Source organism: Lactuca sativa, chromosome 8 (genome assembly GCF_002870075.4).
Source record: "Lactuca sativa cultivar Salinas chromosome 8, Lsat_Salinas_v11, whole genome shotgun sequence".
In the NCBI taxonomy this organism is placed as follows: domain Eukaryota; kingdom Viridiplantae; phylum Streptophyta; class Magnoliopsida; order Asterales; family Asteraceae; genus Lactuca; species Lactuca sativa.
The window spans coordinates 716,985-741,933 of record NC_056630.2 but is presented as its reverse complement, the minus strand read 5'-3'; the positions used below and the strand labels follow the sequence as shown (position 1 = coordinate 741,933).

At 32.3% G+C, this 24,949-nt stretch overlaps 1 protein-coding gene across 1 annotated transcript in view; it reads left to right on the top strand.

The window, feature by feature from the left end:
* Window positions 1-517: 517 nt before the first annotated feature.
* Window positions 518-24,949, top strand: part of LOC111915138 (alpha-dioxygenase 2) — a 67,041-nt gene continuing 42,609 nt past the window's right edge. The window contains exons 1-2 of the mRNA XM_023910815.2: window positions 518-660; window positions 873-1,133. Coding sequence (XP_023766583.1) covers window positions 544-660; window positions 873-1,133 — 378 coding nt within the window. The 5' untranslated portion in view covers window positions 518-543. The remainder of the gene's footprint in view (window positions 661-872; window positions 1,134-24,949) is intronic.

The window sequence follows — 24,949 nt, the reverse complement described above, 5'->3', positions numbered from 1 at the left end:
AAAACCACAAAATGACATGTGGATTTAAATTTAATAAAAAAATTTACAAAATTACATGTGACAAATTTAATGAGAAGATGACATTTGGCTAAATGAAGATATATATGATATATTAAAATACATTGAATATGATAATAAATTTAATGAATATGATAAAGTAATCATTGATATTATGGATGATCTTCTTAATAGTGATTCTATTTATTCATTAGAATATATCTATTTATTTTAAAATTTTATTTTAAAAAATTCTTAATATTTAAACTTTGATATTTTTTTTAATAAACCGTGTAATACACGAGTTTTACACCTAGTATACTTAATATTACATAGATAACAATCATGTATTCCTTTTCTCATGCAACTGTTAGGGAAGTGTAGGACGAAATGTTATACCTTATATGATAAGCGACCAAGTGGCTGAGTAGTTTTGGGGTGGGTATCCGATGTCCATTATAAATGGTCTTAGAAGTATTTTGTAGGATTCAGTCTTTAATGTGAGAGTAAGTCATATGCCTTTCATGATCAAATTCCCCGTCACAAATGAGCCCACAATTTCTTTACACCATGACTCTCGCAGTTCCTTCATTCCTCTTCATTCATCCTCAATTACGACCTCTCGTCACGAAAATGTCTTTCCGTGACACAATCATCTTTATTGTAAGTCTCTCTCTCTCTCTCTCTCTCTCTCTCTCTCTCTCTCTCTCTCTCTCTAAATTATGTTTGTTGATTGAAATACCTCTTCAAATAATTTTTACTCCATATGAAAATATTTTTTTACAAAGGACATTTGGATTTAACAGATTAGATACATTATTTTTTTGAAAAAGATTATAAATGATATGGTTTTCCTTGTTGTGTTACGATTTTAGATTGTGCATATGGTGGATAAGTTTGGATTATGGCATAGGCTACCGGTGTCATTGGGGCTGTGTTATTTAATTCTAAGAAGGCACTTGCACCAGAGATATAATCTCCTACATGTTGGAAGCATGAGTGGCAACAAATATGACGTTGGAAAGTATTTTTATCGTACGGCTGATGGGAAGTGCAATCATCCAACGGATGATACTGTAGGCAGCCAAGGAACGTTTTTCGGTCGTAATATGCCTCCATCTACTACCAAGTTCGGGGTAATCTCTCCTAAATGTTTGATGCATTTATATTGTGAAAAGTTGCTAAGTATTGCTTAATTTGAAAATATTGAATAGAAAATTAACTTCCAAAAAATTATAGCATTCTTACCAATTTGAACAAGATATGATTTGAAAAAAAAAAATACTGAAATGTAGCAATGTGTTGCGGTTAATTTTTTATTGCAGTAATCTACGTTAATATCTATTTATCAAACTAAATGTTTTTTAATAATTTTTTTATTAATACACTGTATCTAAAAAAATCTATCAAATTCTCTAATTATAAATTACTTATTTAAAAGACAACCGATAACCCCATTTTTTTAATTAATTTTTTTTTTTGATGTAATGGACCACGTCTCGTTTAAGGCCAATGAATAACTTGTAATAAGACCGACTCAAACAGAATAAAATAAAAAATCAAAATTGTGTTTTAGCATCATCTTAGCTACCAACACATTAAATACCTAACATTAAAAATTATTTTTTTAACTGAAAATCAAACCTATTCCTACGTTACCCCTAAATCCTTCCAAGAAATTATAGCATTCTTACCAATTTCAACCAGATATGATTTGAAGAAAAACATACTCAAATGTAGCAATGTGCAGCATTTAAGTTTTTATTGCTGTAATCTACGTTAATATCTATTTATTAAACCAAATGTTTTTTAATAAATTTCTTTTATTAATACATTGTATCTAAAAAAACAATGTTTTAAAATCGGTTGTTTTAGTTGAACTATAGTGACCGATTTTCAGTTCAACTGGTTTAATCGGTGCAACCCCTGCATATATAAATCATGAATTTGATGTTTACAAGTTCAAACATTAAAAATACACATAAAAATAAATTGTAGATGAATCCAAATATATTAAAATAATACATAACCATAAGTTTTAATGTTTTACATAAATTCATATACATCAAAAAGAAAATAAAATATAATATCGAAACAAAATATAGTTTTAGATGAATACAAACACATCAAAAAAATTTATAACATTTGCCAAATGTATTTTGTGGTTATTTTGAATTAATTTTTTTTCCATGTCATTTTATAAGTTTTTCTATTTTATTAAATTTCACATAATATTTTAATTTAATAATTGCAATAAATATAGTAATAAATGGATATCAATTTCATTAATGAATTTACCTTTTAATTTCAAAATTTTCAAATTAAAACTCATTAGTTTATTTTGTTTATTTATTTAAATTTAAAAGATAAAAATATTTCAATTATAATAATTTATTTTTTTTTTATTTTCTTATAAATTCAAGATTCTCAAATATTTTGACATTTATATTTTTTTTTAAGTTAAGTCATGTAATACATGAGTTTCACAGCTAGCTTTTGAATAAACAATAATATTTCCCTAAATTATCTAAAATTTTGAATTGTTATATATTAGACTTCATTAAGTATCAACCAGATTAAAGACCACCAATTATAGCATAATTTTAGGGCTAGCTTGAATTTTATTAGCTCGACTAGAGCAAAATCCCCAGCTAAAGATTTTATATTTTGGATTGCCTCATGACGATTTCAAATTTTGTTTGGCCTTACTTTAGTCAGTCGTTTTAACAGATCAAACAATCCTTATTTGGTTGGTAGAATATTGAAGTAGCAAGAATTATAATCCATGATAGAGAGTTTCTAATCCATGATAGAGAGTTTCAGCTCTTTTGATATTTTTCAAAATATAATGTTATAATAACAAAAATTAAAATAATTATACAATGGTGTACCATGTGCAATTCAAGTCATAACATCATAATTTGTTTTTTAAAGGAAAATACTCTCAATCAATATTCTAAAAGGCGTGTAGCTTTCTCAAAACGTGCTATGGCTTAGAGTTTGCATTTGATGTTGTGTAATAAAAAACGCCTTAAGTCATATATATTTATACTAGGTGATAGGCTTGTGTGAACACGGAGCTCGAGAATACTAATATTCAAAATAGTTATACCACATACATACACATGCCAATAAAATTAAGATCCATAAATAACTAATGCAAAGATGTAGATTACATAACCCAAATAGAAATATCTAACAATAAAATCTATGTACCCTATTTGGTGAAATATATTCAAACATCATCAACCTAGTCTTGATGACCAATGTAGTATTTATAATATTGAAGTACTTCCTTGTAGACAATGTTAGTCGTTATGTTTAATAGGGTCCTTCCTCATCCATGATTACCACCTTTATATTATCCTTGCTTGTTACTCTAGACAAAGCAACATACAGTTATATATGGGTAAACGTGAGTATTCGGAAGCATAACTCAACTCCAAAAATTGATTGGCGTTGACTTTAATTGATTGTCGTTGTCAAACACAATACCAAAGGGAACTGTTTGGGGGTAAATCTAAATGAAATCCATTTGTCAGACGAAGCTAAAAGGATCATGGGTATGAACTTTCAAGCTCCAACATTATTTCCATAAATGATTTTTGCTTCAATCTTGCATGTTGCTAGGTTTTTTACATGCATGTGTGTTCTATTACATCGCCCTATAGACTGATCAAGATTACACAACAACATTACCGGAGCACCTACTTTCAACTTTAATTCATGATTCAGTATTCTTGATAATTTGATGGATTTTAGAACATTAGGTAAGTACAATGTTTCAGTTACAAAATTATATTGTCCTAAATTGCACATTTTTGTCGAGCTTAAATATATTTGTGAATCATCGGGCGTCTGATGAAGCATACACTTGTTTATATGGCTTACTTCTTAATTTATAGGTGGAAAAATAGCACATTGATGAAAATAGGTTCTGATTTTAGTACTTTGTAATTCTGATATGAAAGAAGGGTATACTAAATCAATAATTGCCTGAATAGGATCACAAACATCTATAATCAACATGTGATCGGGAATTTCAACATTTGCTTGCCCAACATTATCCTCATTGATGACACCATAACTAATCTTCAATATCCTCTCTATAAATTCTTCAACTTTGGACAACTATTTCAGATCACAGCCTACTCGTAAGTGCATATTGATATGGCAGGCAATAGCTACCTGAAATTCCCTCCAAAAGAACTTTCCCACCAAATGGTGGAACATTGATGCCTTTGTTTTACACACTTAAAATGTCAACAAGGTCCGATTTAAAGCTTAAACACAAGTCTATGCACCATCAGAGTCTCATCTCAAATAATTAGCTTTGTCTCCTTAAGCAACTAACATAACGCACTGTTTATAACACTGGGACACACTGAGTCTTCGTCAATATTAATCGGAATTACAAATCTTAAATGAACGGTGCATCCTCCTGTAAGCAATAACGAAGCTATTCCACTTGGTGCAACAGTAAGAACAATATGTCATTTGGAACATATGCTTGCAGATAAGGTCCTCCAAACATATGTTTTTCCAATTCCACCATATCCATAAATAAAGAACCTTCCTCTATTATTATTGTCTACAAATTTGATGATTATATTGTATGCATCCTTATATTCACGTGTGAATTGAGCCATTAACATTTCAATTTCCATTTCCAAACTTGTTCAATCACATGCCAACCGATTATGGATTAAACTATTTTGATCTCACAAAGACAACTAAATATGGCATTTCAAGGAATCTAAGTAAGCTGCTACCATTTCTTTTCAAAAAAAATTCCACCTCTATCAACGCATGATTTTCAATAACATCATATGAAACTTGTATTCCTAAAAAAGTAGCAAATAAATAGATTATATGAATAGTTCATATCAATACTTACCATATCTTAAGTCATCAAAAGAAATTTGAATATTAATAAAGGTGAACATATGAAATTGGTTTACCTCTTTAGATAGGTAGATTCAATATATTGATATTTTTGTTTTCAGATTGCAATTTCAATGTTAATTTCCAATAATTAGCAGGTTGTGAAAGAGTATATAACATTAGAAGGGTGAAAAAAAATTAACGTAGGTAATTACCAGTTCATCATGATGGAATTTTGTACCTAAAAATGAACTATTTCTTATCATGGCAACGAAAGCATTATTTAAAAATAATTATTAGTTTAAGACCATTTAAAACAATACCATCAAGGATTCGATTATATAGGTTAGAAAGATAAAAAAACAATAGGGTGTTAAAGCGTAGCAACCTTTCTAGCTATTGATCCCACTCGTAATAGGGGAGTTGATGAAGATGACAAAGACAAAAATGATGCACTTCTCCAAAGGTATCCACCAACAAATTTGAGTCACCAAGAATGCTAGTCTTTAACTTGTATTAGGTATTTCTTAAGCCTTTAAGAACTAAACACAATTAGTCTTATATTAAAAGCACAAAAAACTAACTCTTTCATTTGTCTTCTGTAACACCCACGTTTATTGCTAGGCCTAGTTAAGAATTTATATGTATGTCGTCCACGATTGAAATTTTCTACGAATAAATAAAAGTAAATTATTCAAATATATATATATATATATATATATATATATATATATATATATATATATATATATATATATATATATATGTGTGTGTGTGTGTGTGTGTGTGTTTATGTGAATTTTATAGATATTAGGTGTATATGTTGTCTGTGTGAAATCTTATGTCAAAATGTAATAAATATGGCTAAAAATAAATTAAAAATAAAAGATTGTTTTTGATAAATAAACTAAATAAAAGTCAAAGTAATCGAAAAATCGAACTCGTGCATATATAGAATGCCCAAATTTGACTTCGTGAGAGGAAGTTATGATTTTTCGAAGTTTCAGCGTAGCAGTATACAACTCAGAAACCGAAATTGAAATTGGTTGATTGTTAGGAAAACCAATATAAACGAGAGTTGAAGATCACGTCAATACCCATGCGTCGATATAAATACGATCTAGAACGGATATCGTATGAGAAAAGTTATGATTTTTGCACAAACTTTAGTTGTCTAAGCCTATTAAAAATATAGCTTTAAAAAGAAAGTGAGAATTAGCCGACGGAGTCTGAACGGAAGTTGTAGTACTCGTCGATAGATACGCGTGGATATAAAGAACATAGAAAACAAAGCACGTATGAAGAAGATATGAAATTTATAAGAAAATAAGGTTTTTGTGCGCACAGACGTAGCCGCATCACCACCCCCAACTGACCTCATGACACACCCAGACAGGAGGTGCGACGTGCCTCCACTTTCTGGCTCTATATATAGTTTTCATTTTCACTCGATTTTCCTCACACTTTCCTTTGGAATTCTCTCGTATCTTTGGTCCCTTTTACTCCCTAATCCCCGACCACTTTAGTAGGGCCCTGCGACATCAGAGAGCCAAGGAAAAAGAACATCCCGAATTAGAGTTATGTTTGCACAGTTGTCGGTTCTCGCTAAAAAACTTTGTAAGTTAGGGAACACTTATTTTAATTTAAGTGTTACTTATATTTATAGTCATAGTTGTTATTATGAACCTATAAATAAGATTTATCAGCAATTTTACATCATTATAATGATTGATCTACTTACGAGAGTGATGTCTAGACAGTATTTAGTGAGGTGTTTAAAGTTGGATTTCCAAACAATATACTATATATACCAAACGGACCCTACCTTCGATATGATCATACTTGTTTATTCCTTATTTGATAGATCTATATGTATACATTAGGATTATTGAGGAATCTAGACGATCATTATTAGAGTCACCAGAAATACAAAAATAGACTAAGACTTAGTGTCATTTAAATCTAGGTCTATTGAAAGGATAAAGTGTTAAACCGAAGGGCTGCCCTAACCTCGAATCACCTACTTTTGTCAAGTGAGCGTGGAGTTAATTTCAAGTGTTATTTCCCTTCGAGTTAAACGAATTCGACGTAATTCTAGGTATGGATTGGTTGGGTGAAAACCTCGCGGGGATTTTATGCGGAAGGAAGATGGTGTGTATCAACCCCCCTAGGAGAGAGCCATTTGTGGTGTACGGTGATAAAAGTAAAATAAGGTCTGGAATCATCGCGATCATGAAGGCCATAAAACGCCTAACCAAGGGATTTTCATCATTCTTGGCATATGCAATCGATGCAAGAGAAGGAAAAAAAAGACAATAACTGATATACATGTGGTATGTGACTTTCCTAAGGTATTTCCACATGAACTACCACGATTACCACTAGAGAGGCAGGTAGAATTTACAATAGACTTATTTCCAGGTACGACGCCGATTGCAAAAGCACCATATCGTTTAGCACCTATAGAGATGAAAGAGATGATGACACAACTCCAGGAATTGTTGGAAAAAGGTTTTATAATACCTAGTTCATCACCCTAGGGAGCTCCCCTACTGTTCGTAAATGAGAAGGATGGTATGGTGAGAATATGCATTGATTATCGAGAGTTAAGCAAGGCTACGATAAAGAAACGATACCCTTACCTAGGATAGATGACTTATTTGATCAATTGAAGGGAGCAAAGATCTTCTCCAAGATTTATCTTAGGCCAGACTATCACCAGTTGAATGTAAGCGAGCAAGAGATCGAAAATACAACCTTTAGAACAAGGTATAGATACTATGAATTCCTTGTTATGACATTTGGACTAACAATTGCTCCAGCAGCATTCAGGGATTTGATGCATCGAGTTTGCAAACCTTTTCTCGATAAATCAGTAATAGGGTTCATCGATTATATCTTGATTTACTCCAAGAACTATTAAGATCATCGTAGACATCTCTACGTGTGACTTTTGGATGCAGGAGATACACTTCTTGGGTCACATGGTTAGCCAGAAGGGCATAATGATTAACCTAGCAAAGATAAAAGTTGTTATGAAATGGGAGACGCTAAAGAGTCCCACTAAAATTCATAGTTTTATGGAATTGGCGAGTTACTATCGAAGATTCATCCAAAAAAATTATTCTATTACAGCTCCACTGACAGCCCTGACCGAAAAGGGAGTTAACTATACTTGGAGCGAGAAGCAAGAAAAGTCTTTCGGTGAATTGAAGAAGCGGTTATGTGAAGCACCAAACCTCTTCCTACCGGAAGGAACTGATGACTTTGTAGTTTTTAGGGATGCTTCTTGAGTTGGATTGGGATGCGTCCTTACCCAAAGAGACAAAGTAGTAGCTTATGCCCCAGGACATTTGAAGACTCATGGGTAAAACTATCCAAAACATGATCTAGAGCTTGCAGCAGTGGTTTTTGCCCTAAAGATTTGGAGACATTATCTTTATGGAACCAAATGCAAACTATTTACAGATAATAAAAGCCTTCAATATCTCCTTTCACAGAATGAATTTAACATAAGGCAGATACAATGGTTGGAGCTACTCAAGAACTATGATTGTGAGATACTTTACCACCATGGTAAAGCAAATATTATAGCCAACGCGTTAAGTCGGATGGTGAATCCAAAATGGAAAATAGCTAGATCATTGAAGATTGAGATGATTTCAATGATTATAGAAAAGATCAAATGGGCTCAGACTAGAGCCTTAACTGAAGATGCAAAGAAAGAAGAATGTCTAGGCAAGACATTAGTGTTCTAAGAAAATGATCAAGGGTTGAAGTTATTAAAAAATTGTATTTGGAGGAGGAATATGGGATCTTCTTATGGAACAATCTCATAAGACCATGTATTCTATACACCTATGCAACACTAAAATGTATTTGGATTTGAAACCCTACTATTGGTTGCCAACTATGAAAGTCGATATAGCAACTTAAGTGGTTGAAAGTGTGACTTGTTTAAGAGTAAAATCACAATATCATACGCCATATGGAGACTTGGAACCTCTACCAACACCCATGGGTAAGTGGGGTAACATTACCATGGATTTCATAACTAAATTGCCAAGAACAAAGAATGGCCATGAAATGATTTGGGTTATAGTAGACCAATTGACAAATAGTGTGCATTTTGTAGCCGCCCAAGAAAACTGTTCTCCGGGGAAGTTGGCATAAACCTACATAAAGGAGATTGTCAAGATTTATGGGGTACCCTTGTCGATCGTGTCAGACAGAGACAGTTGATTTACCTCTAGATTCTGGAGAAGTATCCAAGAAGAAATGGGTATTAAATTATGTTTGAGTACTACCTATCATCCATAAACGGATGAACAGAGTGAAAGAACTATCCAAACATTGGAAGATATTTTGCAGGCATGTTCTTTATAATTCACTGGTAGTTGGAATGATCATCTACCATTAGCAGAATTCACCTACAATAATAGTTATCACTCAAGAATCAAGATGCCTACTTACGAAGAATTGTACAGACAGAAGTTTTGTACACTATCTTGTTGGTTAGAAGAAAGAGATAAACAATTTTTGGGTCATGAGATGGTTCAATAAACCACTAACAAAGTAAAGATCGTCCGAGAGAGAATGTTAGATGCTCAAAGTCGTCAAAAGAGCTATGAAGATAACAAGTGACGACATATGACGTTTGAGCTCAGTGATCAAGTTCTACTTAAAGTCTCTCCATGGAAGGGAATTATTAGATTCAGAAAACATGGGAAGTTAAGTTCTCATTTTATTGTTCCGTTAAAAGTACTTCAGAAGATTAGGGAATAAGCTTACAAACTTGAATTGCCACCTGAAATGGAACGTATCCACAACACCTTCCATGTTTTCTATTTGAGGAAGTACTTGGGAGAAGGACCCAATATGATTTCACTTTAAGAATTAAGAATCAATGAGAATAAAAAGCTAATAGAAGACCCAAATGTTGGGTTTTGAGCATTCTAACATTCCTAAGGTGTACATGCAAACCTAAATACCTTGGATCTATGTTTTCTCTATTATACATGCAAACATGAATATTCCAAGGTATTACCCTAACTAGCATACAATCATATGTTACTTTCATAATAAAACTAGATAGAATTACATAACTTTTTTCTTGTGGTTGATTCCTTGGATCTTTAAGAGCCTAGCACCAATAATGTGAATGCCTCAAGTGTAATCACAAATCAGCAAAACAACTTGGAAGAACTTTGAGAGACTATGGATCTCACTAAAATCGGCCACCTTTTCTTTCACACACACTAGTGCCCATTTTGTGAGCCAAGGACCCCTTTATATATTATGGAGGATTAGGGTTACATCCATGTAAACCTTAATACCCATGACCTTTCATTTACATAGGATTCATGGGTTAAAATCTTCATGGACTATCCATGGACTTCCATACACTTTTAGCCCATCCTAAATAAACCTTGGCCCATTCCATATATATATATATATATATATATATATATATATATATATATATATATCTATATCTATATATATATATATATATATAAGAGTCCATATTTAATTAGCCTCTTTTGATCACTAAATTAATTCCAAATTAATTCTTGATCAATACTAATTAAATAATATGATTTCATATTAATATATTATAACTTATAATATATTAATAAATCATAAATATCTTTTTTCTCATAAGTCTATCCATACAAATTGTTCTGGTGAAGTGCAACCCAAATGGACCATGTCGGCTCGGGTCAAGTCATATCAATTATATTTATGGACTTAGACACTAATCCAAGAATCTCCCACTTGGATAAGTCTAATAACTATTATTGCAAGTACGACTTCATAACCCGACTAGCAATCGTAGCTCTTAAAGCTGTTATCGAACTCTGAACAAATCAAATGACGCGTCCATTAGATAAGTGATCATATATTCCTCCATTCTAGATATCATATGGACTGAGACATGGATTATAATCATTCTATGTGTCCATTTATTGTTTCCCGATTTTTGATTTATGACAACTGACTAATTGAACAAATCAAATCAGTCCAGGCTTGGCTAAGCACTTTGGGGTGTCATCACTAAATCATCGAGGGGCCTACAGATATCGTTGTTACCCTTATGAGGTAAAAGGAATGGATAAACTTCGACTCATATTCTTGTACAAACTACTTGTTGAATCATACACAAATACACGTTTTATAACATCGAGTTACCATTGCATTTTCATGCAATCAATGTATAACCAACTCATAGTCAACAACTCATATCTCTAAGATTAAAGAATATAAGATATTATCGTCTCATGATTCACTCATGATAAAATCTATGAAGTGATTCAAATGAGTGTGGATTTAATCAAATACTCATAACTTATGAGCACTCATGAATGGTGTAGCAACCACTGCTATGTCTAATACATCTTAGACAAATCTTACAAGCCAGATTCATGCATGATAGTCTTGATTCATATCTACTTCCAACATATGACCGACTATGGATGGTTTGAATAACTTAGTCATTCAGGAAGAACAACCTAGTTATTCTGGAAGTCAAAACATGAAAAGTGAACCACTAGAATAATATTTAATCCTATATGGACCCAAACTCTTGAGTGTAAATAAAAACCCTTTTATCTAAGCACGATATTGATTACTAATTATTCATTGTTTCGATTTATCAACTTAATACTTGAATTGAAAAAATAGTCATACCATGCGCCAAGCATGCATACTATGTTTACCTATGGTACTTTCTTTTGTGAAGTAGATCATTTCAACACGATTCCAATGATGCTCAATTCACAATCCCGATCCCTTTTGTAAATGTAAGAATACCAAACTCTTGCCATTTACTGTAATTTGTTAGATTCTAAAGTTATATGCAATGATTCTCTTGTAATGACTATGCACAAAAGTCACAAAGACTTGGAAATAGACATTACAAATTATTCCAATGGAGATCAATTCCATGGAAACGATGTCTCATATTCAAAGTACATTTCTTTGAACATCCTTCTTTGCATTAAGTTTTCTAATCATACACAGATTCAGAGAATAACTTCCACCTATGGAAACAATTCCATATTACCATTATGACTATCACTTCTAAATAAGATTTGGCTCTTTTCAGAATATGTCAATATGGTCCTTTCCAAGGTTTAAAACTATACTTCCAATTGTCCACGAGCAACCAATCTTTGGTAAGCCTCAGATTGTCCTCGATAATTGCTTAATCATTTTAGTCGTATCTGGTTCTATTCCTTTTTCCCTTTTAATGCCCTAAGCATTTGGAAAATTTAAAATGGATGTAATCGATCCTATACCCGAAGCATACGAGACACGATTCATGCTATAAAAAATTTTATTTGCCATGTTCTCACAATTCGAACTATAAAGAGGGATGCCATAATCATAATCACATTTTGAGAAGGCCAGATATATATAATTTCCTTATGTTGAACCATTCCAACATAACATTCATATATATCCTTGACTAAAGTTGATTAAAATCTCAATCTAAGTTTGTAGAATTAGAATGAAGTATAAAATCCTCTCCCTTAATTATAGCAAAACAACTTTCCAAACCCGAATTGAAACTTTTGTTTTCTATAATTAACATTGCTAACTTGCAACACTTAACATAATAATCATTCTCCCACTAACATGATGATTATTAACATAACACTTATGCTCCCACTAGCTCTAACATGTATCCAGAAATCAGCTGGACTTCTTGAAATCAATAGTTTATTGACTTTCTTACCAAAATTCACGTTCTGATACGAGATGCTTTGATAAGACTTTATCAAAATCATACACCTTTCCTTAGATATCTCACATGTTTGTCTAAATAATTATGAATAGGGATGTCGTAATCATAATGTTTAGACCTTCTGCCATTCTCACAAGTCCATGCTAGTGTGTCGGTTAACCACACGCGCTCCACTAATGACTTTGAGAATGCAAATATCACAATTGCTATCTACTTAAAATCTACTTAGTGAAGAGTTTCCTCACCATCATTTTCATGAATCGGAGAGAAACCTTATGACACTTAGATTTTTTTATGGTGTAAGTGTTCCTATCCATGTGAATTTTTCATAACCATAATCATAAGACAAGGTTAGTGACAAATCCAAACTCATATGGACTGAGCTTGCCCAATCTCATTTTGTTGCCACCAGGCAGCACAAGTGCCTACCAATGCTTTCAGGTTGTTATGCAAACAATTGAGAACTTATACAACTCACAAGCATAGTCAACTTAAATTGGAATGGGCACAAAAACAGAAATATGTCAACACGATGGGTTACAAACCTCAAGTTGTGTGCTAGCAATTAAAATATAGGCTTTACTCTTGATTAGCCCTTGAAACTTCTCCAAGATCTTTAAGACTCCCACTGTCCTCTTGACATATGAGATTCTCTTGTCGATAACCATTCCTTGACAAAACAAATATTCAAGAGTTAGTGTGGATTCTTATTAAAATAAACACTTCTCACAATTGGTCTTAGTTGGTCTCTGTTTTATCCAAAACATCACAACTTTCCAATTTCAAATGCACAAGATTAAGAAACATGTTACTCTTACATTTGACAAGTGTTAGAAACCTTTCTTAAAATTATGTCACTCAAGTTACAATCTTAGAGTATGACTCTAAAACTTGTTTTGGAACGAAGTATGCTTTATCTTTTGATTTAACCATTTCAACAATTCATGATTCCTCTCCTTAGTCAAACAAATGCACTAAGGTGTCCTTAGAGAATCAATTGTGATATGGTTTCATAATCACTAAGATAGTCATAAAACAAGATACTCAAGTACTCTCCCATCTCTTCAGAATGTAGAAACTTTTATCTTTCTGCCTTATTTGATTCTTCTTATCCGTTCGGCCATACATTGAAACTTTTCCAATGTTTTAGAATTACACTTAAAATTTTAAGCATAACCATATTTACTAAACTTTAGTAAATCATAACGAATAATTGTATTAACCTTTGTGGTGAACCTGAATAGCGCACAACCAAGTGTACCCAATCCTTTAGTCCTTCACTCGACTCACACATACATGTGAACAAGGTCTAAGTCTTAATTTCCCCAAGATGAAAATTCTCATTCATCACATAGTACAACTTGCAACATTCCAAGTTTCTATCCAACTGAAACTTCGGTGATGAGAATCTTTCATTATTTGGTAAATTATGACACTACCATAAATGAAAGAATCAAATTTTATTTTCCAATATTGCTTTCAATGGAAACATATAAACAACAATTTTTCACAAATGCCATTGTAAGGATACTTAAAATAAACAAATCAAAACTTTTTTTATTATTTTAAAACTTGCGGAAAAATCTTATCCTTACAATGCAAATAGATATGAAAACTATGTTGATATCAATTCCTAATAAATTTATCGTAACTCTTAAGCAGTTGCTCAACATTCTGATCACCGAACCATTTTTGCAATCAAAATCGGCATACTCTTTCTTTAAGCTTCATTTGATTTTCTAAAACATCAAAATGTAATTAGATTGTATTATGTATTAAGAATCTCCAAAAGATACTTAAACAGAGTTAGATAATGGACTTTACCTGAAGTAGAGTCAAACTTTTGACATTACCAGATCTTTCAGGTAAATCTGGCAGCTTCGAATCCAATGCCCCTTCGTTTAGCAAAAGAAACATATGGACTCTTTGGAAATGGTACATGAGACTATCTCAGACTTATCCATTCTCTTTACCATTAGGTCAAATGACTTGACCATGGCCGATCCCTTTCCATTGGGAAGAGAAAGCTTTTCTGGACTTCTAATGTTACCATTGTCAATGTCCATGGAAGTTTGGGAAGTTGATCTTACTATCAAATTTTGCTTTACCAATGCCCCAAATTATTGTTGATTTAGCAGCATCAAGCAAATAGGTAAGATCATTAAGGGTCATGTCTTGATCTGTCATCAGGGTGTAACTGAAGAACCAAGTCAACAGCCAGTTACCTCGTGACTTCGACACCCGACTCTCCCGGCTTGCCAATAGGGATTGAGTGACCTTGAACTTTTCAAGTATTTGATCTTGTGGGATAGGGAGAATAATTGGACGAGGTGGAAGAAGTGAAGCATGATTTCCAGTCCCATTAATACACAACAAAGGGATTAATCTTTCACCTTGATTGCCATGTGGGATATCATCTTCAATAGGATAGCTTGTTCCTAAAGATTTTGGGAAGACCATAGTTGTCTTAAATAGACATCTATAATGGGAGAAATTCAAGTTTAGTTGATTTAAAGTCCTTAATATAACACCCAATATGAAATACTAAGGCTAGGATCCAACAAAATATTTTATAATTTGGAAGAGGGATGCCGTAATCCAAGCTACAAAATATTTGAAGGTAGGTAAATGACGATTTACCAATTTCCACCACGAAAAACAAAACAAATTATTAAGTTTTAATTGGATTTGAAACTCATAGATCTTTTAAGATTCATTGAACTTTCAATAGCATGTTTAAATCTCAATTGTGCCCTCTCAAGTTTGTTACTGGGATGCCGAGGATCACAAAAAAGGTGTGAATAACCATGCAAATTGACTTAGTATCCTTAATTTTATCACCCAATCGATGTACCGTTAACCACACGCGCTCCACTGATCTATGATAAAACTTAAGTCACCCTTTGCCACACATTGTCAGTCCCATGTTAGTGTGCCAGTTAACCACACACGCTCCACTAACGACTTAACAAGGTGTAAAGTGTAATTTCATCGGTTAGCACCATTTCACATTTTCCTAAGTAACTAAGATTGAGAATTTATAAGTGATTAGTTACTTAGTATTTATCATTATACTTTTAATGAATGGAGAATTATAGTCCTTTCCTACCCGTTTGGCTAATAACCCTCCACCAGTCAAGGAAGCGGTGGGTGAGAGTGGACACCCATTAAAGTGCCATTTTATAGGCAGTAACCTTATACCCCCCTTAGAGAATGGCTTCGTGAATGAGGCCTACTAAAGGTAAGATTGACTTTACTCTTATACATATATATAAGTATTAACTTTGAATATTATAATAGTATAAGGGTGTATTTTACACAATTAAAATACTTGGTGGTTTAATCTTATTAATTAAACTATACTCTTAATTTAATTAAGCTTAAACCATATCATTATGGAACTATTAACTCTTTTAATTAAACACTTTAATTAATTTAATGAAGTCCATAAGGTTTGAATTTTAACTTTTAAAATTCTAGAGTTTTGAATTAAAGCATTAATGTGTGTGAGACCTTACAAATTTCAAAACTTGAGGGCAAGTTTTGAAACTATTCAAAACCTTTCATATTCATAACATATGAGTTTAATGTTTCTTTAATGACAAGACTCTTGAAAATCCATAACTTGAGGACAAGTTAAGGAGATCATAAAACAATTTAAGGAAAAGAGATTCTTCATGTTTTATAACTTATGACTTTTAATGATCCATTTAAAAAAAGCCTTTGGAATTCCATAACTTGAGGACAAGTTATGGAGTTCATTAAAATCATTAAAACCAACAATTCAACCAAGAATGTTACAAGTTCTAGATTATACTCATATGAACTAGGTAATTCAAGTTAAATAAATTCCATGCAATTAGACTTAATCATATAAACTAATAGAAAACATGAAATTTTGACAATCACCTTTCAAATGGATTAGCATGATCATTATCATATCTTCTAAAAAAATATTTTTTTATGATTCCAAACAGTTTGGAATAATGATCCTATCCATTTGGGGCAAAAAAAACGTTTTTCTACACTCTGCCCAGCCAACTCGGCGAGTCCATGAACATGACTAGTCGAGTCGCACATTTTATACATGGACTCGTCGAGTCCATCAGTGGACTCGGCGAGTTCATCACCCAGAACGCAGAAAACTCGATTTTTTTCAACTTTAAACAACAAATAGCATCAAGTATAATTGAAAATAAGCCTAGGCTCTGATACCACTGTTGGGTTTAGAGCATTCTAACACTCCTAAAGTATACACACAACCCTAAATACCTTGGATCTATGTTTTCTCTATTATACATGCAAACTTGAATATTCCAATGTATTACCCTACCTAGCATACAATCATATGTTACTTGCATAATAAAACTAGATAGAATTACATACTTTTTTTCTTGTGGTTGATTCCTTGGAGCTTTAAAAGCCTAGCACCAATAATGTGAATGCCTCAAGTGGAATCACAAATCACCAAAACAACTTGGAAGAACTTTGAGAGAATATGGAACTCACTAAAATCGGCCACCTTTTCTTTCACACACACTAGTACTCATTTTGTGAGCCAAGGACCCCTTTATATATTATGGAGGATTAGGGTTACATCCATGTAAACCCTAATACCCATGACCTTTCATTTACATAGGATCCATGGGTTAAAAGCTCCATGGACTTCCATACACTTTTAGCCCATCCTAAATAAACCTTGGCCCATTCCATATATATAAAAGATTCCATATTTAATTAGCCTCTTTTGATCACTAAATTAATTCCAAATTAATTTTTGATCAATACTAATTAAATAATATGATTTCATATTAAGATATTATAACTTATAATATATTAATAAATCATAAATATCCTTTTTCTCATAAGTCTATCCATACAAATTGTTCTAGTGAAGTGCAACCTAAATGGACCATGTCGGGTCGGGTCAAGTCATACTAATTATAGTCATGGACTTAGACACTAATCCAACACCAAAAGCCATCGTTGACCGCAATAGGAAGAAATTATGTAATAAGATGTTTGACTTAGTGCTTGTGCGATGGAAATATTCGGCAGGGCCAAACCTCACATAGGAGACAGAAAGCGACATGAAGAGTCTCTATCCACATCTGTTTGATGATGCATGATTCCGGGACGGAATCATCCTAAATGGGAGATAACTGTTATGCTCGTGTTTATCGCTAGGCATAATTAAGAATCTATATGTATTAACATAATAATACAAAACAATAAATCATAAGTATATTAACGTAATAATATATTAAATGATTTTAGAGTGGTAATTTAAAGCGCATATGTAAATATACCTGCTTTTAGATGCCCAAAGATATCTTTTTCTCAAACCATATATAAGTTCATCTAATTTTAATCTTGAAAATACATGAGTATATATGACTGGTTTCAACTTTCAAACCTTTCTCATATTGGTAGCATGTTATTTTAGGCCATTTTGGGTTGCATATAAATGTGACAAAATTTAAGATAAACATACCATTTGTATATTTCCATGGCATCAAGATAATTATGCATCATGTATGGCATTAATCTTGTGAAATAGGAAGGAAACATTACTCTTTTTCTTGTTTAAGAGGCATCGGTTTCCTATTTGTCTATCAATGTATGGAGTTTCTCATACTAACTGCATCACAAGTGTCATTGTTGTGTTCATATGTACGTCAGCCTTCAGAATTAATTGTCGTATATGCATCGACAAGAAATTATCGCAACAAACACTTGCCGTTGAGAAGAAGTGAACATTCATTTTCACGTTCTTGAATTTTGTAAGAAAAGAATTCACATATTGTAAACATTATTTACTTTGTTGAGCTAAAAGTGATCACACTTTTATGGCAAATGCCAGGCATGTAGCATCATCTACATAAGGAAAGAACAATATATATTGTAATGGTAGGTATGATGGGTGTAGTTCATTAATGCGTTGCGGCCATCCATTTTTCGTCTCAACGACAATATCCCTTTTATCAACAAATGTATCAACATCGCAATTATATGTTGTAAGCAGATTGTATTTAGTACCTTCTATATTAGATTTAGCCACCAACACGAGTTTGATGTCCTCAAATCCATTACCTTGGAATCTTTATCGAACCATCCTATAACTTTTTACCAATTCATTATAATTATTAAAAATATCCATCAGTTTTGAAGCGTGTAATGTATCAATCGCGTCATATTCATTTGTCGATTCATCTTACTATTTCCTACATAGGACAAAAATACTATGCTATATAAATGCATTCCATGAATCTTAAACCATCTAAATGTACTACTATTTAACTCATGCACTTTAGTAGATTTTGGATCTTATTAGCAGTGTTTTATATGTATAACTGAGCAAATTTTGGTTGGTCATCACATTGTGGCAATAGACTATCGTCACTATGATAATTTTGTCCATGAATTCTCTATGTATAAATCCCTTACCCGTGTTGGAAAAAGTGTATACTTTTCCACCTATAGATGTAAACCCAAACATCATATTGTATATCATGATATGTTCCATAAAGTGTTTGCCTTGTCCGTATTGCTTCTATAATAGTTGTTTTAACTCTACGGGAGGATTTTTCAATTTAGGTATTATCACGTTCCTATGAAGAAAACAAAGGACAAATGCTTTATTATGTTCCCTCCAGTATCGTCTTTTCAATTGACCATCTCTTTGTGGAAACAGACAATAGTAGATATATAATTTCTTTAAAGCAATCATTAAACAAATTCAATTTGTCATTGATCACATATATACCTAAAGATAATCCTTTGACATGCTCTCTGGACATATTAGAGGATATAGTATGTATAAGTTGTTTACGCTTCAAAAGATTATAAGATGAATAAGTGTCTACAAAAATTGTTGTATCATTTCTTTCTTTTCACTTGGTTGGATTCACGACATATTTATTCAACCTCACTACCTAATTAACATGAGTTATTGATGAACCTAGAATGTTTAACTCTTTATTGTACTCTATATCAATAAATAAACCATGTAGATCATCAATAATATTTAAGCTTCCATCCGAAAAGAAACAAAATTTGTTATGTAAGAAATCATCGGTTATTGACAACTACATCAAAAATATATACCAGATTGTTTGCATAGCGTATGTTGTTTCTTGTCGACCCATATTTTCATTTGCTTGCATCAATTAGACTAATGCTTCATTTTATTCTAATCATCTTCCATTACATAAAAACATGTTTTTATATGAAAATATTGGAAAGGTGGAATTTTGTATGTTATAGTCTATTATTACAAATAGTAATATAACTTACTTTGAACATCAGAGCATCATAGAAAACAGTTACCTCGTGTATTCAGCAAAGTCAATATATGATATGTTTCTCTTTGAATCAAGCTTACTTTTACTTGCCTTCCTAGCAAGATTTCCTTTAGACTTTCTGATGGAGTACTCATCCAACCTGTATGTTACCATAAGAATCTCTAATAATCTACAACTAAATTTCAACATATTATTCACAATTGAAAATAAAAATGAAGTGTATCACCTCGCCTTCTACTTAGACACTAGTCTGCATATACATAACAATAACATCATTTAAAAAAAACAGCTACTACCTATCTTATTTCATTTCTCTCTATGTTTATCTATCCTTGCTTTACATGCAAGAACAACTTCATATTTCCTCCTAACGACGTCCATTGATATACCTGCTACCACATAAACTAGTCATTTAAAAGGTATCTTGTATTAACAACTTAGTGATTTCTAATTAAAAACAACTAAACTGCTCATGACAGACGTTTGGAATATATTTAAAGTAATCTACTTTGCATCATAATTGTCACACCTCCAAATCGAAACGGTGGAAACGTTCAGGGGAGGATGACGTCATGTATAGTATCACAACAATTGCATAATAGTAATCAAAGTACAACAACCATTACATTGATAAAGTATCGTTTTACATTCGTGTTTAAATCTATGTATACTTGACACCAAACTGTATAGCAAAAACTAAAGACATGAGTCTATGAAGCTTCGTCTTCTCAAAACCTGTGGATACCTGTTTACTGATTTCTTGAGAATACAGGTTAAGTTGAAAATATAAGTATGTTTTTCCCAGAAAATCCTAGAATGTTATTGATGGACCTAGAATGTTTAACTGTCAACAGTTAAGTTGGTGAGTTCATAAGCATATTTGTAATTGAAATCTGTCAATTGTTCCTTGAAAATATAAGTATGTTTTTCCCAGAAAATCCTATATTTTCTGTTGTAATGTGTTGTTGTCTTAATACGCTAAGACCAAAACGTGTAAATGTTATTGTACTCTGAGATAATATGATGTAGTTTTGATTCACATAAAACCATGAAAAGTATGTTTTCTCTGTACCGGAATAGTATTTTGTATTTGTACTTGTATGAAAACTGTGTAATTGTAAGTGTCTGGATTCACCAGTTGTACTGTAAAATAATTTATTCTCGTTTTTTATTTAATAAAACTATGTGAAGTTATTTATTTATTCATACACTAATCGTATTGTTCAATACCAAATTGTAAGTTATCATAACCATGCTTAATGACCTAAGATGGCCTGAACACGACGTTCTTCATGCGTCGCAATCTGTATGACATTTTTCACCCCAGGCCTACCGGCCTAACTGTAGCTAACAGTTAAGGTGCGGGATAGTCAGTCCTATATATATCCATACACAAGTGTCACGCTCTCCCTCCAGGAGACTCTGGTTGTAATTCCAGGACTTGGTTGGTACTTCAATAAGTACGTGAAGTGTGTCTCACAAATGCTATATTGACGGTTACATGTAGAATAATGAAAAGTCCTTTTATGATAAATAACTATACGTATATTCCATAAACTATATCTATTGTAGTTTATATCTTTGTTTTTTGTAATGTATTCTGAACTTAGTAATATAGTACATATGATCCATAAACTATAGTTATTATAGTTTATATGTTGGTTTTCCGTATTGTATCTCTAGTGTGTTAAATGATATGTAAGTTCCATAAACTATATCTATTATAGTTTATATGTAAATGTTCTACTGAAACGAAAACCTTTGTATAGTTAATGATTTGGCAAGTTTAAATCGTAAAGCCTGTGATAAAGTTATTCCACGAAATTTAACATTTGTGTCCAAATGGTACTAAAATAGATTGCAAAAATTAATATTTTTGTTTAACAAGTTTAAATGGTTTTATACTTATATAAATATAATATTTATATAATTATGATTAAAAGTCAGTCGAATAAATAATTCTACCCCAAGCCCACAACCAAACAAGGAACAGGGAATAGAGAAAAATTGTCAATTCTAAGCATGTTGAACCTTAATTATATATATATATATATATATATATATATATATATATATATATATATATATAGAGAGAGAGAGAGAGAGAGAGAGAGAGAGAGACAAAATATTGAAATTAAGTAGATATAAATACAAAATTTATTGTGTTACACTTGTATTCCCCCCACCCCCACTAAAACATTGAAAAATCGTGAAAACGTAGGCGTATGAACTCACCTTATTTGTAGTCACGGTTAGTTAATAAGATAGTAACGATGACTTCGAGCTAGAACACAGGAAGCTATTCGTGTCCTAATGCTTTTAAACACCTAATAATATGTAAATATTATGATCTAACATAAATATGATTGTAATAACACTAGTTTATAAAGCTTACAATGATTCCTTAATGATCTTGCTTGAAGAAAAGAAGTTCTAGGGAGTTTTTGATCTTTAAACTTTGAGGGGAAAATGGGGGTTGTTTTGGGGACGTGAATGAGAGAAATGGGGAGGGTTTTCGGTTCTAGATACTTATATTAGGAAAAATCTTGAAGTGACATATGCATTGGAGTGTGTAACTTATCATATTGGAATATGTTCTCAGCTTATCCTCCAAACCGAAAAGCAATGATTTCAGTCTAAAGTCCACCGAAAAGGGAGTTCTTGGTCAAAGTTTTGCGGTCCGAAGTGGTTCTTGGTCCAAAGGTTTGGTCTCGCATAATTTCGATCTTGACCGAAATCTGATTTCAGTCCGACGAGAAACCTCTTTCGCATGTTTTCGGTTCTAAAGTGGTCCAATCTTTTGAGTTTTCGGTTCACCCACATGGTTTTGGTCCCCACAAAATCGAAAACTTCACACTTAAGAATACTTCACTATTAAGTAACTTTTACAATTAAATAAATGTTAATAAAGTTTTTTTTACTTATTTAAGTTATTTTTGACTTTTGACTTTTGACTTTTGTTGACCCATTTTTACTCCTTAATGTCTTGTTATGTTGCAGTAGCTTATTATAACTTAAATTAATAGGGATTTCAACACATATACTTAAATATAACCCATATAAGTATGATTCATGAAAGTCATAATCCTGTTGTATCAAGTTACATTACGAATCTACTTGTACATGGTTTGAAATTTAGACCTAGTTTGTTCATGGAAATTTCTAGTTGTGACAATAATTAACTAACTCGCTTTTACTGTAACCATGATATGTTTTATTTTGCTTCTCTCTGAGCTTAAATAACCTTGCTTAACATGCAAGATCTGCTACATGTTTCCACCTAGCGACATCCATTGATCTACATGTTTCCACATAAAGTGACCATTTAAATAGGTATATTGTACCAAAAAGTGATTAGTTTGTCACTAAAACAACTAAACTACTCGTGACGTACATTTGTAATATACTTTAGTATATGCTAGATTTTTATGGAAAAGATACCGATTTAAACCATGTATGCAATTTAATCACATTTGAATTCAATACTACAAGCTTCACTGCTTGTGAATATTATTCAATATATTTAAGTTAACAATATCACATTATGAAAGTATTCCACTTTGCATCATAATTAAATAAATCAGTCTTATAAAAACCATGACATGTAAGTAAGAAGACAAACAAATATATTGACATGCGACAAAAACCTCACATAACTATAAATCATTTTCTCAATACACACTTCTCAAACTACATGTATCTTTTACTTAATAAACATCAAATTCTATTTGCAAGTAACCCAAGGAGTCTATAATAATTCTGAGCGACATGTAATTCCCTATCCGCATTCTTGTAATTTCTTTGAAATACTTTCAATCACCTTTCAAATCTACATGATTAGTTTGTGCTCCAGTCTTGTTCCTACTATTTCGATAATATTGTATGTAACACCCGCATATTCGATTTAGTCAATTTAAAGATAATAAGCGTTAAAAATGAGTTTTTGATAGAAGTTTATTTATGAATAAATAACCTTAAACAAAGTTATAGTATATGCAACAATAATTATGTACATATAAAGAACGTTGAAATCTAACTTTGTATGAAGAAGTTATGCTTCTTCGAAGTTTCACGATTAAACCAGCACGACTCCGCATATTGTAAAAAGTGAGATTTTGATAAATAAATTTCTAGCTTAAGTAATCAAAATCAAACTCGTAGTAGTCGTTAAACTTAGAGCATGAATATATACAACATCAAAATCTGACTTCGTGAGAGGAAGTTATGATTTTTCAAAGTTTTAGCGCAACAATGAGGTGCAGAAATCGAAAATCTATTCGGCTGGTTGTTTGCCGAAACAATCTAAATGAGAATCAAAGATATCGTTTACAAGAATCAGACGATATAAATACAATTGAGAGCGGGTGTTAGATGAGAGAGTTATGATTTTCCACAGCGAATTCAATAGCCTAAGCCTATGAAAAAAACAAGTTTTTAATAGAGTGAGAGTTAGTTGTTGGGATCCAAAGAAAACTTGAAGATCTCGTTGAGAGCTTTCCAGGGATATCCGAACATCAAAATCGATGATTGTATGAAGAAGTTACGCCATTTTGAAAATCTGGAAAATCGTGTGTGCGTGAAGTGCGTAGCGTGCCCGATGACGTGGCACCACGAGAGGGCGCAATGTGGCTTAGTTGGGAGCTGCCTTTGTAACATCCCAAAATTTAAGACCAAAAATTTCATTTATAATTAAGTTCTTATAAAAACACCCGTTTAAAAACATACATAATAACATCTCATGTCAAAAGCAAAGTGTCAATAATCGAAACATGTTACCATAAAACAATATCAGAGTGTAATCCCAAAGATCTCATGTACATAAAACATAGTGTGATGCACTGCGATTGCCAGATCCTTTCCTTTGAAAACGAAGTACCTGAAACCAAAACTGAAAATCATAAGCACGAAACTTAGTGAGTTCCGCAAATACCACATACCATACACATCAACATACTGCCTAGCATATTTGGGTGTTGGCCTACCCCTTCGGTCTCTTTCAACCGGATATTACCAT